At 44.5% G+C, this 19,563-nt stretch overlaps 1 protein-coding gene across 1 annotated transcript; it reads left to right on the forward strand.

Moving 5' to 3' along the window:
- The first annotated feature begins 4,020 nt into the window (after positions 1-4,020).
- Positions 4,021-5,532, forward strand: NAT8 (N-acetyltransferase 8 (putative)). Its single transcript, XM_006195988.3, is given in 3 exon segments — positions 4,021-4,105; positions 4,675-5,170; positions 5,172-5,532. Coding segments are annotated over 2 exon segments (702 nt in total). The 5' UTR covers positions 4,021-4,105; positions 4,675-4,745; the 3' UTR covers positions 5,449-5,532.
- The last annotated feature ends 14,031 nt before the right edge of the window (positions 5,533-19,563 follow it).

The following is a 19,563-nucleotide window of genomic DNA, read 5'->3' on the forward strand; positions in this document are numbered from 1 at the left end:
GATAATTATGATATGTTGGCAAGCAAGTAACTAATAGCAATATAAGTGCTTAATGAGAAGTGCAAAGGCTTCAAAAGAGGGAACAGATACAAGATCCATCTGGTTGGGAGGGGTCAGAGATCTTGATGGAGAAGGTAGCATTCAGTTGGATCTTGAAGAAAGAACAGAGCCTTAGGCACATATTGGAATTTGGCCAACTTCTGATCACTGACCACCAACGACAGGGGCGTGATGAGGCTTGGAGGTGAATCTTGCCTCCCACCAGGGAAAGCTGGTTCTCCTGGCATCCAGTGCTTTACACGGATCCATAACTCACACACTTGTCAGACACCTGCTTGTCGGGGTCAGCGTGTGGCACGGAAAAAGCAAAATGTTGAAGCCTTGGAGTCAGAGCTGCCAAGGCTTCGGTCACCCTGCCATGTGCTATAGGGCCTTGGGTGGGCTAGCTCAGGTCTGTGGGCCTCAGTAAAACAGAAACATCAGTATCAACCTTAGTGCTTAGCTTGTTATGAACATCAAATAGCACAGCATAGGAAAAGCCCTTTCTCACAGTGTCAGGCACCTAACTTCTCGGTGACTAACAGCTGTCTCTTCTTCCGTGTGCACCAGGCATAGCGCTCAGGTCACACCCATATCTGCTGAGGCAGATAATAAAACAAGACTCACTGCTGGTGCGAAAGTACAGTTTGGCAGTTCCTCAGACTGTTAGAGTGACCACGTGATCCAGCGATTCCACTCCTAGGTCTATGCTGAAAGAACTGAAAACAGGTGTTGAAACACTTGTACAGAATGTTCATAGCAGCACTATTCACAACAGCCGAAAGGTGGAAACAACTCAAACGTCCAGTGAATGAACGGATAAACAAATGTGGTCTATCCATACAATAGAATATTATGCAGCCATAAAAAGCAATGAAATACTTGGCCAACAAGCACACGAAAAGATGCTCAACATCACTAATTATCATAGAAATGCAAATCAAAACTACACTGAGGTATCACCTCACAACAGTCAGAATGGCCATCATTCAAAAGTTCACAGATAAATGCTGGAGACGGTGTGGAGAAAAGGGAACCCTCCTACACTGCTGGTGGGAATGAAAATTGGTTCAGCCACAATGGAGGACAGTATGGAGGCTCCCTAAAAAACTAAAAATAAACTTACCATATGATCCATCATTCTCACTCCTGGGCATATATCAGGAGAAAAATATAATGTGAAAAGACATATGTACCCCAGTGTTCACAGCAGCACTATTTACAATAGCTAAGACAGGGAAACAACCCAAATGTCCATCGACAGATAACTGGATAAAGAAGATGTGGTGTATGTATATATATATATATATATATATAGAGAGAGAGAGAGAGAGAGAGAGAGAGAGAGAGAGAGAGAGGAGAGGGAGAGGGAGAGAGAGAGACTGGAATACTACTCAGTCATAAAAAAGAATAAAATAATGCCATTTGCAGCAACATGGGTGGACCTGGAGATTGTCATTCTAAGTGAAGTAAGCCAGAAACAGAAGGGAAAATACCGTATGATATCACCTATATGTGGAATCTAAAAAAAAAAAAGGACACTACTGAAATTATCTGCAAAACAGAAACAGACTTAGAAGCATAGAGAACAAACTTATGGCTACCAGGGGATAAAGGGGGTGGGAAGGGATAAATCAGGAGTTTGAAAACTGCACCTCTTGGGGAGTGATGAAAATGTTAGCTGTCTTGATTGTGGTGGTGGCTTCATGGGTGTACACATCTATCAAACTTCATCAAACTGTACCTCTGAAATATGTGTGGTTTACTGTGCAGGAATCATACCACAATAAAGGTGTTACAAAGAAACAGCAACGCAGTACTGACACATGGCAGAACATGGGTGAACCTTGAAAATGGAGTGAACGAAGCTGAAAGTAAAAGCTCCCATGCTGCATGGCTCCATTTAAACGAAACAACCAGAACAGGCAGTGCACAGAGACAGAAGGCAGGCTGCCCGGGGCTCAGGGGAGGGGGAAATAGGGACTGCCTGCCTGCTGCCTAAGGGGCGATGAAAATGCTTTATATAGATAGAAGTGGTGGTTACACAACATTGTGAATGTACTAAATGCCACTGAATTGTACACATGCAAATAGTTAATTAAAAATAAAATAATGGAATAAAATGACACACCTGCCTTAGCTGTAGGAGCGCCCAATCTTACTGGGGTCTCTTTAGACTCAAGAGCTGGCAGAGGCAGAGGCAGGTAGACCCCCAAGCCTCAGGTTCATCATCTGAAAGCAGCGCCACGAGCCTGGGCTGAGACTCCCAGACTTCACCTCTTACACAGAATCGCCCACAGATCCTCCATCCGGAGAGACCGCTGCTGACGTCTGGTCTAACCATTCAGACCTTCTCTCTGCATACTGCTGGGTATAAATTACTTTTGTTATGTTTTTCCAAAAAATGAATGAAAACATACTATTTCATAACATTTCACAGCTTGGTGCTCTCTTTTGACAATTGTTTTTCCATGTCAGTAAATCCTTGTCACCACTGTTCAAGGCTATGAGCAAAGCTGAAAGGCCTGAAGGTAAACCCAGGCCATGGGTGTTGAGGGAGCCACAGAAGCCAGGTGAGAATACAGGAAAGAGAGGGCAGGGACAGATCACAGACCTCTGGCCCCTCAGCTTGACCATTTGGTTTCTGACTGGTTAATATTAGAGACTCATTAAGGATACTCGACTGCATTTTGGAGTCCTAGTTCAAATTTTGCTTATCATTGAAATATTTAAAGAAAATGTTAAAAGTGTACTGAAAAGGATGTAACACACCCATGGCTTAGCACCCGGGCTGGTAAACCTTTGTGGCCTTGCCGGGTGCCAAAGATCTGGAGCTTCGGCAGCCTTCAGCCACCAGCCCTGGATTCCAGCTGCCAGGATGACACCTCTGGGGCTGTCATGATCTTTCTCTCCTAGCCTGGTCTCTCCCCAGTGTCCTCCTAGATGCTCCTGCCAGAAACCTGGCTGCCATTGCTGACCCGTCCTCCATCCTTGGAGAGTCACTAACTCCTGCCATTTCCGCCCCTAAAATGTACCTCCAAGCAGGCCAGGTCACACCCAAGCCACTGACTTCTCTCCTAACTCCTGCCGGCCTACATGGCTCTTTGTGAACACAGAACAAGGCAACCCTCCTTCACACAGACACAACCTATCGGACGCACAGTTCAGGGGGCAGCAATGCCTTTGAGCAAGTAAGAAAAAGGTGACTTTTTCTTTGGCCAGACTCAGCTCTGTGCCAGAGCTCGTGGTCTGGTGAGCAGAGCAGGCTTGATTCTAGTCCCCACTTGCCCTCCTTGCCAAGGTGTTCTTGCGCAGTGAGCAACCTGCATACCTGTACCTAGAGGCCCTTCTTCTGCCTGGATTGCTGCACTAGCCTCTGGGGGGCGGGGGCTATATGCTTCCATTTCCACCTCCTCCAAACCAGTCTGCACGTGCAGGGAGAGTAACACACATGAACCACATACACGCACCCCCGTCTCTGGTTACGGTTCTCCTCAGCTAAAAGCACAGCAGTGGCCTCCTGCTGCTCCTGGAAAAGACTCCAAACTCCTTAACCTGATGATAGGCCCTGCATGGCCAGGCCCCTGCCATCCTCGCCCTGCTGTGAAGGACCTTGTGTGCTGAGCCAGCGGACTTGGACTCCGGCCTGTGATGATAGAGCACAGGAGGAGAGGAGCATTCCCTAGGTCCACAGCAGCGGTGTGGAGGGGCCGAGGTGGACAGCAGAGCGCACCAAGGTGCCAGGTGAGCTGCCATGGCGGGGGAGTGTCGGCCAGTCCACAAGCGTGAGGACCCATGAGCGGTCCCAGACCCTGTGGCGCTCACTCCAGGCTAATCCCCCAGTGATCAGAGAATGGAGAACTGGCTGCCTGGGCTATCACAGCCTGGCTCCTTCATCCTGGGGTTTATGATTAACGAACGTGCAGAGTCAGCCAGTGGGGTGGCCCTCCAGGCCCTGATCCCCAGAAGTGGAGCGGGCTCTGCACACTCTCTCTTGGATGCCAGTCAGAGGCTGAGGACAGAGGCGAGGCTGAGGCTGCCCTGGACACTCAAGGCTCTTGTGCAGGTGAGAGGACGCGGGTGGAAGGACAGTGCTCTGAGTGCGGCCTGGAGCTCCAGACCCTCCTCTGGCTCTCAAGGCTTGGCCATGTTTGGTGTTTGGCTCTTATGCCACCTCAACAGCCTAAAAATTTGCCATCGAGGGGGAAGGAGCCTTTGCTGAAACTTGTGTTTGGAAACACAGGAGTCTTGCAGTGTGCAGTCCCTGGGAGAGGGACCAAAGGGTGGGGGACAGGCTTGGCTGCAGCATGCTGCACCCCCATGTGTGGAGAAGCTGAGAGGAGAGTGAGCAAAAAGGGAGAGAGGGGAGGGGAGGAGGCCTTGAGCTTATACATGTTATTTTATTAAATCCTCACAACTTCAGAAGGTGGGTCTCAGAGGGATTATGTAACACACCCAAGGTTGCGCGCGGAGCCGGCATCAAACGCAGGTCTCTCTAACCCGACGCCTTCTGCCAGTGGCTGTGGCCACATTCTCTTGGGTAGAAGCAGAAAGACACATCCTTGAGCAGAGCTGCCCGCTCCTGGGAGGTGGGAGGATGGGGCCACTCACCTGGCTTCCTCTCTCTCCCCCAAGGCTGCTGGGAAGGTGTACAGGGAAGCCTGGCTCTCCTCCTGAACTTCGAGATTCAGACACAGAAGCCTCCCATGGCTCCTTACCACATCCGCAAATACAGGGAAAGTGACCGCAAACGGGTCGTGGCCTTGTTCTCCGAAGGGATGACTGAGCACACCCCCACTGCCTTCCGCCACATCCTGAAGCTGCCCCGAACCCTTGTGCTCTTGCTTGGAGGGCCCTTCGCCCTATTCCTGGTCTCTGGCGCCTGGGTCCTGGCCCTCGTGGCCAGCCTCGGCCTCCTAGCTGCCCTGACGTTCCTTGCCAAATACCCTTGGATCCAGTGTAAAGTCATGTCTTTGCACACAGACATGTCTGACATCAGCAAATCCTACTTCAGTGAGAGTGGCTCCTGCTTCTGGGTGGCGGAGTCCGAGGGGCAGGTGGTGGGCATGGTGGGAGCACTGCCTGTCAAGAAGCACGCCGTGCGAAAGGAGCAGTTGGAGCTGTTTCACCTGTGGGGCCTCGGAGCACCGCGGTCAGGGGATCGTGAAAGCACTGGTCAGGGCGGTCCTGCAGTTCGCACGGGACCAGGGCTACCGTGAAGTGGTCCTCAGCACCAGTGCGCTGCAGTACTCCGCCCTGGCCCTCTACCAGCGCGTGGGCTTCCAGAAGACGGGCCAGTTCTTCTTCTCCATGATCTACAGGCTAGTCGCTCTCCCTTGCTTCCAGTTTACCTACCGCCTCCCCTCTGCTCAGGTCTCTGAGGCACTGGGGCGGGCAGGGGGCCTGTGATCTGCTTCCTGTGGATCAGTCAGGAAGGACTGGCTCCAGCTGCAGTAACGTGCAAACCCGGAAGTCTCACGGTGACAGCACAGAAAAACCTAATCGCTTTGGGAACCCGACGGCGTTGGTGGATGTAATGGCTCTGCTCTATTCAGTCTTTTTCGGGGTTGCTACTGTTTCATTTATCTAGTGCCACGAGAATGTTGCATAAAAAACAACCAAAAATTAATAATAAACTCTTTTTAGCTAATGAGTCTGTGGGTCAGCAGCTTAGCCTGAGCTGGGCTAGGCAGCCCCTTTGGTCTCAGCCTTTCCACATGTTGTCCAGTTGGCTAAGTGACAGGGTGTCCAGGCTTTCTCATTTTCCAGCAGGCTAGCTCAGGCATATGCATGCGCCACTAAAGTTCAAAAAGCACTGACCTACACTACACCCTTCCAAACCTTGAGTTGCCGATGCTGGAACTCCATTTCCCAAACCGTTTCATATGTTAAACAGAAGCAGTGCCCAAGAAAAACAGTATTTTCCATTCAAACCTGGGAAACTCTCCATACTGTTTACTTCCAGTGGGAAGTTCAAGGTAAATATCATTAGCATACTGAAGACTGAAACATTCTACAGTAGAGAAAACTTTAACCATGAAGTTTCTAAACATATTTGAGCACAAAACGCCTTTTGAAAACAGTTACCGTTAACTACTATCCTTAACGTCCCGTGGCTTGGGCTTTGGCACTGCGTCAGGTTAAGAGTGTCAGTCTCCACCTCAGAGCTCCTCGACTCTCAGGACCTTAAGCACACTGTATTCGTAAGTCGTCAGTATGGGCGTGCTGCTCTGCTCACTGTAAAAATGAAGGCAAGTTTCCACATCACCGCCTCTTTAACAACAGCGGAGTTCCTCGTCTGAGTGATTTCATTGGGGGGACTCGCAAGATGATCCTTCCAGGTAAGGCGGGTCCCAGGAGTGAATGGGAAACAGACACACTAAACGCACATCCAGGACCCCGAAGCTTGAATCCTCTATCTGGGCTGTGTTTTTGTTATGTTGTTTTGGGTTTTTTTTTTTCCCCCGTTTGACACAACTTCTCAACCATGTGCCCCACAGGAAACCTGTAGCTCGAAGTGGGCTCAGGGGTGCCTCGGACGCTCCCAGGAATGGAGAGGAACCCTGGCAGTTTCGGAAGAACTGGGAGGCACAAGCACTCTGACCCCGGGAGAACACCGCCAGGCTAGGGCGCTCGGGCGGGTGGGACCGGCCCAGACGCAGGCGGGCGCCCACCCCCGCCGCGGGCCCCCATACCCGCCGCCCCCGCCCCGCGCCCCCGGCTCCCGGCCGCGCCCCGCCGCGCGCCGAGCCCCCAGTGCACCGCCGGGAGCCTCGCCGACACGGGGTGGGGAGGAGACGGTTGCCAGCGTCGCCGCCTCCGTACCTGTCCTGCCAGGGGCTCCGCGCCGGGCTCCGGCCCCACCGGCGACCGACGCCCAGGCCCGAGCGGGGGGCCCGCCCCGCCCGCGTGGGCTGCCCGACGCGCCGCCCGACACCCGCAGGCCCCCCGCCCCGGGCCCTCTCGCCGCTGAGGCCCAGAGGCGCGCTGGGTCCGGGGGACACGCTGCTCTTCCCCGAAGACCAGCCCGGGTTAAAAGCTGCCCCCCGGACGCGGCCGTGGAGACAGCGATCAGGCACAAAGCTGGACGCCTGGGGCGAAGCGCGCGCGTGCGCACTGCGCCTGGGAACCCGATTAGGGCCCAGAGGAGGGCGGCGCGCGGCGGCCGGCGCACTCCCCAGGCGGGCGCGGACGGCGCACAAGCGCCGGGGAGCGCCCTTGCGTTGGGCCGGTGGGTCCCCCAGAGGATCGCTGAGCTTTTCAGTGCCTAAGCAGCTAATGAAAACAATAGTGATAAACCATATTTCGTCAGGTAGCTTAAGGAGAAGATTAAATTTTGCTGCTGCTCTATATTGCCTATCGTATGAAGATACAGGCATTCTCACGCCCTTATGGTGGAAATGTAAAATAATGCAAATTTACATAATGACATTTTGGATTCTTTAATTTAAAAAAAAGCAAAGAAAACATTAAAAGTGCAAGTTCTTTGACCCAGTTCACCCGCTTCTAATAATGTAGCCAAAAGTGATGAAAAAATTAACAGAGCAAATGTTCAGAGATATTTGTACAAGGATGTTAGGAGAGCCAGGATTTGATAGACAATGGGTTCAAATTCGATTTACTGGCTGCGTGAGATCTTAGGCCGGTGACTTAACCTCTCACAGCCTCTGTTTGCTCTTTTGTAAAATGAGGATGTTAGTGATAGAGTCTACCTGATTAGGTTGTTAGGAATATTAAGTGAATCCATGTAAAGAGAGAGAGCTATTGGAGGGTTATGTTTATCCCAGTTAACCTCAAAATGAAACACAACCTGAGAGATCCATGAAGTTGTTGGTGGGATGGAGGTGGGGAGTTAATGGTAGAAAGGAGGAACTGGGCAACCTCTCCACCACTGCCCCCTTTTCCCTCATTTCATCTTCTATTTCTTGTTCTTATTCTTGATAGAAATGCATTGGCGTGATTCAGAAATCAAAACAACGTGAAGACTGTGCACTGAGAAACCTCTCCTCACCCCTCTTCCCATCCATTCCTTCTTCCTTGCACACCGCACGTAACCCTTGTTACTGGTTCTCGCTTGGCAAATATGAATATATAATCTTACTCCTCCCATTTCTTCTTGTTTTAAATTTTCAGATCTTTTTAAATTTTAGTCATTCTTATGTCTGCAGTTGTTTCCTATTTTGGCTTCCAGAAGTTAATTGCTCATTTGAGTATTTTCTACTATGAGGTGCCTCTTCAGATCTTCTGCTCATTTAAAAAACCTCATTTTCTGTCATTTTCTTTGTGACTTGTACAAGTTCTTTATGTATTTTGGATAAGTCCTTCTGAAATGGAGCAAGACCCTATGGGACCTTCCCAGGACAGAACTCCCCCTCCATCCCCATGTCCTTGACCTGCCTTTTGTCTGTAGAAAAACTTTAGCTAAAGAAGAAATTTATTTTTAAGGTTACGTAATTTATTTTTTTGGAATGTGAATTTTAAAAAACTGGCTTGCAAAATTTCTGAAAATTTAACAGTAGGTTCTCATGAGCTGGTGCATGCTGACTTCAGGGCATCGCTGTCTGTACCCCAGAAGTTCTTAAACATTCCTGCTTGGATTTGAATATTTATACAAAACCAAGAAAATTCTCTATGTTTTGGTGATGATTTTCCTGAGCTATTGTTTGTCTGGGAAAGTTTTATCTCTCCTTCATTACTGAAGTATAACTTTGCTGGATAGAGTATTCTTGTATGGTGTTTTTTTTCTTTCAGTACTTTAAACATATATATATATTTAGATTCCACATATAAGCGATGTCATATGGCGTTTTTCTTTCTCTTTCTGACTGACTTCACTTGGAATGACAACCTCCAGGCCCATCCATGTTGCTGCAAATGGCATTATTTTATTCTTTTTTATGGCTGAGTAGTATTCCATTGTATATGTATATCACATCTTCTTTATCCAATCATCTGTTGATGGACATTTGGGTTGTTTCCATGTCTTGGTTATTGTAAATAGTGCTGCTGTGGACATTGGGGTGCATGTGTCTTTCTGAATTATATTTTTCTCTGGATGTATGCCCAGAAGTGGGGTTGCTGGGTCATATGGTAAGTCTATTTTTAGTTTTTTAAGGAACCTGCATACGGTTCTCCATAGTGGCTGCACCAATTTATACTCCCACCAACAGTGTAGGAGGGTTCCTTTTTCTTCCACACCCTCACCAGCATTTATTGTTCGTGGACTTTTTAATTATGGCCATTCTGACCTGTGTGAGGCAATATTGTAGTTTTGATTTGCATTTCTCTAACAATTAGTGATGTTGAGCAACTTTTCTTGTGCTTGTTGGCCATCTCTATGTTTTCTTTGGAGAAATGTCTATTTAGGTCATCTGTCCATTTTTTGATTAGGTTGCTTGTTTGTTTTTTTTTTTTAATATATTAAGGTGTATGAGCTGTTTGTGTATTTTGGAAGTTAGTCCCTTGTCGGTCACATCATTTGCACAATATTTGCAAATATGTTCTCCCATACTGTAGGTTGTCTTTTCGTTTTGCTGATGGTATCCTTAGCTGTGCAAAAGCTTTTAATTTTATTTAGATCCCATTTATTTATTTTGGCTTTTATTTCCATTACTCTAGGAGCTAGTTCAGAAAATACATTGCTGTGATTTATGTCCAAGAGTGTTCTTCCTATGACTCCTCCCATTTTTTATGCCAAAGGCAGCATACTGTGTACAGCTGTATCTTACATTCGTTCACTTAACAATATATCCTGGAGCTCTTTCTAAATCAGTAAATAGAGATCTTCCTCATTCTTTTTTTTTCAGCTGCGGGGTACTCTGCTGCATGGATACACACAATTAACCAGCCTTTTCCAGTGGGATACTTTATTCCTAGTCTTTTGCTATTGCAAACAATGCTGCAATGTACATGTGACATTCCATGTATAAGCAGGTGTATCTGTAGGATTCACCTGTGCCATATATTAAAAGACATCTATAATTTTAGTAGAAATGGCCTCTGTCCCTTTCAATTAAAAAGAAAAGTTGTTAAAAATAAATTTAAAGGCACTGTGTACACATATTTTTATTGTGATTAAACATACAGAACATAAAACTTACCATTTGAACCATTTTTAAGTGTACAGTTTGTTGGCACCTAGTACATTTACATTATTGCACAACCATCATCACTGTCCATCTCCAGAACTTTCTCATCTTTCCATCCTGAAACTCTGTCTGTTAAACACTAACTCCCTTTTCTTCCCCCACGCTAGTCCCTGGTAACGAGCATTCTACTTTCTTCCTCTATGAATTTGAGTATTTATTCTAAGTACCTCGTATGAATAGAATCATACAATATTTGTCCTTTTGTGTCTGACTTATCTCTTCAAAATTCACTCACCTTGTAGCAAGTGTCATCATTTCCTGTTCAAAGCTGAACAACATTCCATTGTATGGATAGACCACATTTCGTTTATCCATTCAACCATTCATGGACTTTTGGGTGGTTTCTAGCTTTTGATTACTGTGAATAAGCACATTTTTAAAAACAGAGGTACGTTTCTCATTCATCCCGTCCCCAAGGCCCTTACCCAAAGAAATCTGATGCCAGTATTTTTGTTTGTGGTTCCAGAGTCAGTCTCTGAAAATGTAAGCATTCCAGATACAAAAAACAGCTTCCTGTACACATTGTCCTGAACCTTGTTTTTTATCTTCAGTGGACAATACATCTTGGAGGTTGTCCATATTAGTACCTATTGATCTGCCTTGAAATTTTTTCCAGTGTATATTTTTAATTTGAGCTGGAGCTGTCTTCTGAGTCCAAAAGCTTTTAAGTTTGATTAGGTGCCATTTGTTTATTTTGGCTTTGATTTCTTTTGCCTTGGGAGGCTGATCTGTGAAAGTATCACTACAATTTGTGTCTGAGAATGTTTTGCCTATGTTCTCTTCTAGGAGCTTTTTTAGTGCCATGTCTTATATTTAAGTCTATAAGCCATTTTGAGTTTATTTTTCTGTATAGTGTGAGGGAGTGTTCTAACTTCATTGGTTTACATGGGGCTGTCCAGCTGTCCCAGCACCACTTGCTGAAGAGACTGTCTTTTCTCCATTGTGTATTCTCACGCCCTTTGTTGAAGATTAAGTGACCATAGGTGTGTGGGTTTACTTCTGGGCTCTCTATTCTGTTCCATTCATCTATATGTCTTTGTGTGTGTGTGTGTGTGTGTGTGTGTGTGTGTGTGTGTGTGTGTGTGCCAAAACATGCTGTTTTGATTACTGTAGCTTTGTAGTATTGTCTAAAATCTGGGAGGGTTGTGCCTCCATCTTTGTTTTTTAGCAGTCTTTGTACAGCTTTAGCAATTCTGGGTCTTTTGTGGTTCCATATAAATTTTAGGATTATTTGTTCTAGCTCTGTGAAAAATGCCGTGGGTAACTTGATAAAGATTACATTAAATCTGTAGATACTTTGGGTAGTATGACCATAATATTAATTCTTCTGATCCAAGAGCAGGGGATATCTTTCCCTTTCTTTGTATCGTCTTCAATTTCCTTTATCAATGTTTTATTCTCAGCATCTAGGTCTTTCACATCCTTGGTTAGGTTTATTCCTATGGGTTTTTTTTGGGGGGGGTGCAATTATAAATGGAATTTTAGTTTTACTTTTCTTTTCTGATATGTCATTGTTAGTGTAAAGAAAGGCAACAGACTTCTGTGTATTGCTCCTGTATGCTGCTACCTTGCTGAATTCGTTTATTAGTTCCAACAGTTTTTGTGTGGAGTCTTTAGGGTTTTCTTCACAGGGTATCCTGTTATGTGCATACAGTGACAGTGTTACCTCTGCCCTTCCAGTTTGGATCCCTTCTATTTCTTTTTCTTTTCCGATTGCTGTGGCTGGGGCTTCCAGTACTATGTTGAATAGAAATGTTGAGAATCGGCATCCTTGAGTGCTTTAACAACCTTTAACAGATGTGCTGAGTTTTCATATGAAGATGCCAGGCCTCAAGTAGAATTTGGTAGTGATGCAGGAAAGATCAAATCCTCTTCAGCACCATGAAAAGGGGACCCACTGAGTCTAAAGGACTAGACATGCAAATAGAAGACAAATGGTTTAGGCTGAATGGTCTTCAGAGAAAACTAATATTGCCTTTGTCTTATGTGTTTTTTCTTAGGTGCCAGCCTGACGCCCTTTATGATGGGGAACTGCAACAAGACCCCAAGGACCCAAAACTCCAGTTTGCATGACTAGAGCCCATCCTCCCAACCTGTGATACTAAACAGAAGAGAACGTCTGTGCTCATCTGAGTGGACCTGCTAGGCATTCTAGAACATGGGCAGGAACCAAGAGGTGCAAACCTCCCCTTAAAGAAAGGAAAACTGTTTCTCAGAGAAAGGAGATGGTTTACAGGCTGAGAGGCTTGCAGAGGGGATTGGATAAAGGCAGAAAGCAAATCAAAGGTGACAAAGCCAGGAGTGGGGGAGGACAGATTCAGGGAGGGAAGCATCTATATTAGCTATACCAGGACTGACCAAGAAATGAAATGTAAATTTTTAAATTGTCTTTGAGAAATATGCTACTAAATTGTTCTGAAATTTTTTGAAGAAATTTGTTAACATTAAATTTCATATAAGCCAGGCACACATGTCATAAATCTTCTGGCAGCCATAATTTTAAAAAGTAAAAAGAAACAAGTAAAATTAATTTTAACAAGATATTCAAAATATTGCTATTTCAAAATGTAATAAATACAAATATATCACTGAACTAATTTACATTTTTGTACTAAGTCATTTGAAATCGTGTGTGCATTTGGCACATTATTTCTATTCATATGGTGTATTTTCATTGGTAATATTGTATCTCATTTAGATTTCATTAAATTCACAATTGAAAAACTAGATTCATGTGTGGAACTTATTTCAAACATACTTAAAAGTTTTCTAATACCTGGATTGTATATATTTTTTACTTATATTGAATTTAATTTAAATTAAAATTTAAAATTGATTTCCTCACTCACATGAGCCACGTTTCAAGAACTCCTGAAGAAAAAAAACATAGTTGAAGGGGTGGCTGTGCTTATTCTAAAGTTGCAGTAATTAAGGCAATGTGGTGTTGATGTTGGGACAGAGAAACAGACCATTAGAACAGGAACAGATCTAAACCTAAAACAAACACGCATACACATGAAATTTTTTAACCATTTTTAAAATTTGTTTATGTATTTATTTTACAATATCATATTTCTTAATTGAAGTATAGTTGATGTACAGTATGATATGTTACAGGTATGCAATATAGAGATTCACAATGTTTTAAAGGTTATAGTCCACTTACAGTGATTATAAAATATGGGCTCTTTTCCCTACACTGTACAACAGGGCCTTGCGGCTCATTGTGTACGTGATACTTTGTACCTCCTAATCCTCCACCTCCATCCTGCCCCTCCCCCTCCCCTCTCCCCGCTGGTAACCACGAACTAGTTCCTTCTCTACATCTGTGAGTCTGTTTTCTTTTCTGTTACATTCCCTAGTTTGTTGTATATTTTTTAGATTCCACATATAAGTGATATTTTACAGTATTTGTCTTTCTCTGTCTGACTTATTTCACTTAGCATAATGCCCTCCAAGTCCATCCGTGCTGCACACCAGACACTAATACAAAATATTTAATCAACTGCACTTCAATTAAAAAGTAAATAATGAACCAACCGAATCATTTAAAATATGGGCAGAAGAACTGAACAGACATTTTTACAAAAGAGGACATGCAGATGGCCCTCAGGAACATGAAAAATTGTCTAACATCACTAATACCAGGGGAATGCAAATCAAAATCACAATAAGACATCATCTCACACTTGTCAGAATGGCCATCACCAAAAAGAACACCAATAACAAATGCTGGCAAGGACGTGGAGAAAAGGGAACCTTTGTACACTGTTGGGGGGAATGTAAATTGGTGCAGCCACCATGGAGAACAATATGGAGGTTTCTCAAAAACCTAAAAATAGAACCACCATATGGCCCAGCAATTCCACTCCTGGGCAAATGTCTGAGAAAAACAAAAACATTAATTCAAAAAGATACGTACTCCCTACTATTAACAGCAACATTATTTATAATCGCCAAGATATGGAAGCATCCTAAGTTCACATCAATAGATGAGTGGATAAATAAGATGTAGCATATATATGTAATGGAATACAGCTCACCCATTAAAAAGGAGGATATTTTGCCATTTGCAGCCCTCCATTCCTTTTTTCTTTTCTTCCCCCCACTTCAAAACCCAGAATTTTAGGGGGAGGATCTAGCTCAAGTGGACGAGTGCATGCTTAGCATGCATGAGGTCCTGGGTTAAATCCCCAGTACCTCCTCCAAAAATAAGTAAATAAACCTAATTACTCACCCCAAAAATAAACAACTAAAAAAAATTTTAAACCCAGAATTTTATAACTGGCATAAACATTTCCATTGCATCAAAAATAACAAAATACCTAGAAATAAACCTAACCTATACTCTGAAAACTGTAAAACATTGCTGAAGAAAATTGAAGGTACAAAGAAATGGAAGGGTATCTTGTGCTCTTGGATTGGAAGAATCAACATCAAAATGGCCATACTACCCAAAGCAATCTACAGACCCAATGTAACCCTTGTCAAAATACTCACAACATGTTCCACAGAACTGGAGCAAAAAAGTCCAAAATTTATACGGAACCATAAAAAAGCATGAATTCCCAAAGCAATTTTTTGTAGGTCTTTTTTTTCTCTTTCTTCTTTTTGTTCTCTTTTCTTAGGGTTTGATGACTAGAGAAGTTCCTTTAACATTTGTTGTCTGGCTGCTTTGGTGGTGCTGAATTCTTTTAGCTTTTGTTTGTCTGTGATGCTGTGATTTCTCCATCAAACTCGAATGAGAGCCTTGCTGGATAGAATATTCTTCGTTGTAAGTTTTTCCCTTTGATCACTTTAAATATATCGTGCCACTCCCTTCTGGCCAGTATAGTGTCTGCTCAAAAATCAGCTGATAACCTTACGACAGTTCCCTTGGATGTTATTTGTTGATTTTCTCTTGATAATTTTAATATTTTCTCCTTATCCTTAATTTTTGTCAATTTGATTACAGTGTGACTTGGTGTGTTCTTCTTTGGGTTGATCCTATGTGAACTCTCTGCATATTCTGGACTTGGGTGACTGTTTCCTTTCCCAAGTTGGGGAAGTTTTTAGTTTGTATCTCTTCAAAAATTTTGTCTGGTCCTTTCTCTCTCTCTTCTTTTTCTGGGAACACTATAATGAAAATATTGGAGTGCTTCATGCTGTCCCAGAGTTCTCTTAAACTAGCCTCATTTCTTTTCATTCTTTTTTCTGTTCTGCAGTAGTGATTTCTACTCATCTGTCTTCTAGCCCACTCATCCATTCTTTTGCCTCATTTAATCTATTCTTGGTTCCTTCTAGAGTGTTATTCATTTCAGTGATTTTATTCTTCAACTCTGTTTGGGTGTTCTTTATATTTTCCAACTCTGCTAAGAACTTCCCTCTGTGCATCTGTACTCTTGAGTTCTCTGAGCATCTTGGCCATCATTACTTTAAACTCTTTCTCGCATAAATTGCCTGTCTCCTCATCAGTTACTTCTTCTGGGATTTTATCTTGTGCCTTTGCCTGGGAGATATTCCTCTGCCGCCTCATATTGTCTGTCTTTCTATTTGTATTTTTAGGTAGGTTAGTTACATTTCTTGACCTTGGAGAAGTGGCCCTCTGGGAGACGTCCTATGTGTCCCAGCAGCACACTCCTCTCTTGTCACCCAAGGGCCAGGGTCCAGCCCGTCCCAGTGTAGAGTCTGGCCTGTGTTTGTGGATTCCTTCCACAGGCTTTGGGATTGCTATTTTTTTACTTTTGATATCTGCTCCCTGGTGGATGAGGCTGGACTAGAGGCTTATGCAGGGTTCCTGGCGGGAGGAGCTGGGGCCTGCCCACTGCTGGGTGAAGCTTGGTCCTGGACCTCCGGTGGGTAGGGCGCTGTCTAGAGGTGTTTGTGGAACGGGAGGTCTGCTGATGGGTGGGGCTATGTTCCCACCCAGTAAGTTGTTTAGCCTGAGGCCTCTCAGCCCTTAAGCCTACAGGCTGTTGGGTGGGGGTAGGTCTTGGTACCAGTGATCCAATCAAGATGTCAGCCTCCAGGAGAGCTCATGTGGATGCATACTCCCAGAATGTCCATCACCAGCTTTTATGTCCTCAGCATAAGCCACAGCCACCCCCTACCTCCTCAGCAGAACTTCTAAAACAAGCAAACAGTTCTGACCCAGGTTCCTATGAAATTGTTGGGCGAGAATAGGTTCTTGCCTCGTGCAGGACAGAATTCAAGAGCAAAGCATGGCAAAGTGAAGGCAGGTTTATTTAGAGACACACACACTCCATAGGCTGGGTGTGGACTATCTCACTCAGAAGGGAAAACAGCTTAGGAGATACACACTCCATAGGCAGAGTGTGGGCCACATCAGAAGGCAAGAGAGAAAGAGAGAGAGAGAGTGAGCATCCACGAGGTGCGGAGTTGTTAGGTTTTGTGGGCTTGGTTATTTCGTATACTAATGAGCAGGAGGATTATTCCAACTATTCTGGGGGACGGTCAAGGATTTCCAGGAAATGCCCCCTCTGCCCACTTTTTGACCTTTGATGGTCAGCCTGGGAACTGTCACAGCACGTGTGGGTGCACCATGTGGCTTAAGGTCTAGTGGAAGTTGAAACTTCTGCCATCTTTGTTCTAACCAGTTTGTCCTGTCCTCACTTGCTATGTAATTCCTCCAGTGGTTGTGCCCTGTCCCCTTTCCTCCCACTTCAAAATCACTGACTCTGCCCTTGGACCTAGTGGATGCAAGATTCTGTGTATGCTTCCCAAGAGAACGAAGTCTCTGTTTCCCTGAGTCCTGTGGGCTCCTGGGGTTAAGCCCCACTGGCCTTCAAAGCCAGATGTCCCGGGGTCTCCTACTCCTCCCAGTGCCAGACCCCCAGGCTGGGGAGCCTGACATGGGGCTTAGAGCTCTCACTCCTGTGGGAGGGCCTCTGCGACTCAACAAATCTTCAGCTTGTGGGTCGCCCACCCAGGGGTATGGGGCCCAATTATACCACGAGCACGCCCCTCCTGCCGTCCTGCTGTGGTTCCCTCTTTATGTTTCCAGTTGAATACACGTGAAATTTTGATGTGACAAAATTTACATTATTAATCAGTGTGGAAAGGACACACTATTCAACAAATAGTGCCAGGACAATTGATTATCCAAATGCAAAAGAAAGAAAGAGAGAAGGAAGGAGAAAGGAAGGCAAACATTGGACGCTCCCATTCCTGGCACCGCAGAGGACTAAGTATCACAGAGACCGCCCCTGATGCAGCGCAGCCATAAACGCTGGATGCAACGCTTCTCACACACACACACACACACACACACACACACACACACACACACCTGTTTATTTGTGTTGTCTGAATGAACTGGTGGGAAAGGAAGGGAAATCCTCAGAAGCGAGAGAAGATATGAAATTATGATTCCCAAGGCACAGGTGACAGCTAGAGCCAGCATTTGTGAAGCCAGCCCCTGGGGGCCTGAAACCAGGGCTTACAAGGCCATAAACAGGGGCAGGAGACAAAATCTGGGGTTGAGCAGAGAAGGTTGACATGAAAAACTATTCCCCATACACATAAAGTAAAGCCTGGCTTCTCAAAGAGTAACTCCCCCCAGAGAGTGAACTTCAGACAGAAAAAGGGCCCTGCAGAGGGAAACGGTGAGGGTAGAAGCTCACCTCATCCGTAATTCTGGGTGTAGCAGGGTGGGGGAAGTCCTCACTTATAATTCCAAATAATAAGTTTGTACTCACATAAATTTGGGGGCAGAATGTATACCATGTGAGTGGCCAAAAAATTCCAAGACAAAAATGTCAGTTAAAGTGGTCCAAGTCAGTACAGCACTCCTGGAAACCTGGCCAAAGTAAATGCAAACTCTCTCTGGGGAAAGTAGCTTAATCCTAGGAATCTAATCATTCCTAGAGCTAAACCTCCAAGCACCATGAGGGCACAAAGTCACTAAACACACAAAGAAACAAGCCGCCATAAACTATCCAAACCTGCGAAGATGACTGATATTGGAATGTTACAGTATATAAAATGAATATGTTTCATTTATTTTTAACAACAGAAAAGGGAATTTAAAGTATAGAGAAGGAACAAGAGAGCAGATTCCCCACAAAGTAACTGTTAGATTAGTATCCGATTTCTCAACAGCAATGATGAAAGCCAGAGGTGAAAAATACTATCTTCAACAGAATAAGAGACAATAACTGTCAACCTTTTCCTAGCAAAATGATTCTTAAAAAATGAGGGTGAAATAAAGACATTTTCACACAAATAAAACTGAAGCAGTTTACTGTTACTAGATGCTGTATTTGTGACCTGTCTCTGGATAAGAAATGATTACAACCTCAGTGGCTTAAAAGAAAACATGCACTGTCTCACGGTTTCTATGGGTTGGCAGTCTGGGTAGGTTAGCTGGGTCCTCTGCTCAGGATCTCACCAGGCTGAAATCCAGGCGTCGTTCAGGGCTGCAGTCTCACCTGGGCTCCTAGTCCTCTTCCAAGCTCACCGGTTATTGACAAAATTCTGCTCCTTGCAACCGCAGAACTGAAGCCTCGACTACCAGAGGCCCCGTGGCTGCTCCACAACGGGGCAGTGTGCTTCTTCAAGGTGAACAGGAGACTCTCTGACTTCTGAGGAAGCCTGAACCCTTTTAAAGGGCTCACCTGATTAGGTCTGGTCCACCCAAAATCGCCTTCCCTTTCATTAACTCAAAGTCAATTGATTTCTTGAGTCTTTACCTGGCCAACCTATTTAAAATTTCAACCCCAGCCCCTCATCACGGCACTCCCTCTTTCCTTTCTTGCTTCTTTTGTGTCCACAGCACTCACGCCTATGGAATTCTTACAACATATTTGTGTTTATTATGCCTCTCACTCCGCTAGAATACAGACCACTTGACTTCAGTGGATGCTTGTCTATTTTATCCATCACTGTAGGACACTAACATATAGAACGATGTCTTGATCAGCTGACACGCCACAAACACATACATTTATTTATTTATTTATTTATTTATTTATTTATTATTATTAAAAGAATTGATGGGCATTTTATTGTGGGTCAAGAGCACAGATTCATCTTCATTTTGTTACAACTGATACTTTTTTTAAATTATTGATAGTATAGTCAATTATACTGTATCAATTTCTGGCGTACAGCATAATGTCCCAGTCATGCATATATATACATATATTTGTTTTCATATTCTTTTTCACTAAAGGTTATTACAAGATATTGAATATAGTTCCCTGTGCTATATAGAAGAAATCTGTTTCTTACCCATTTTTATATATAGTGGCTATCATTTGCAAATCTCAGACTCCCAAATTTATCGCTTCTAACCCCCTTCCATCCACTTCCGTAACCCTAAGATTGTTTACTATCTCTTAGAGTCTGTTTCTGTTATGTAGATGAGTTCATTAGT

The sequence above is a fragment of the Camelus ferus genome, chromosome 15 (genome assembly GCF_009834535.1).
Source record: "Camelus ferus isolate YT-003-E chromosome 15, BCGSAC_Cfer_1.0, whole genome shotgun sequence".
NCBI classification, from domain to species: Eukaryota; Metazoa; Chordata; class Mammalia; order Artiodactyla; family Camelidae; genus Camelus; species Camelus ferus.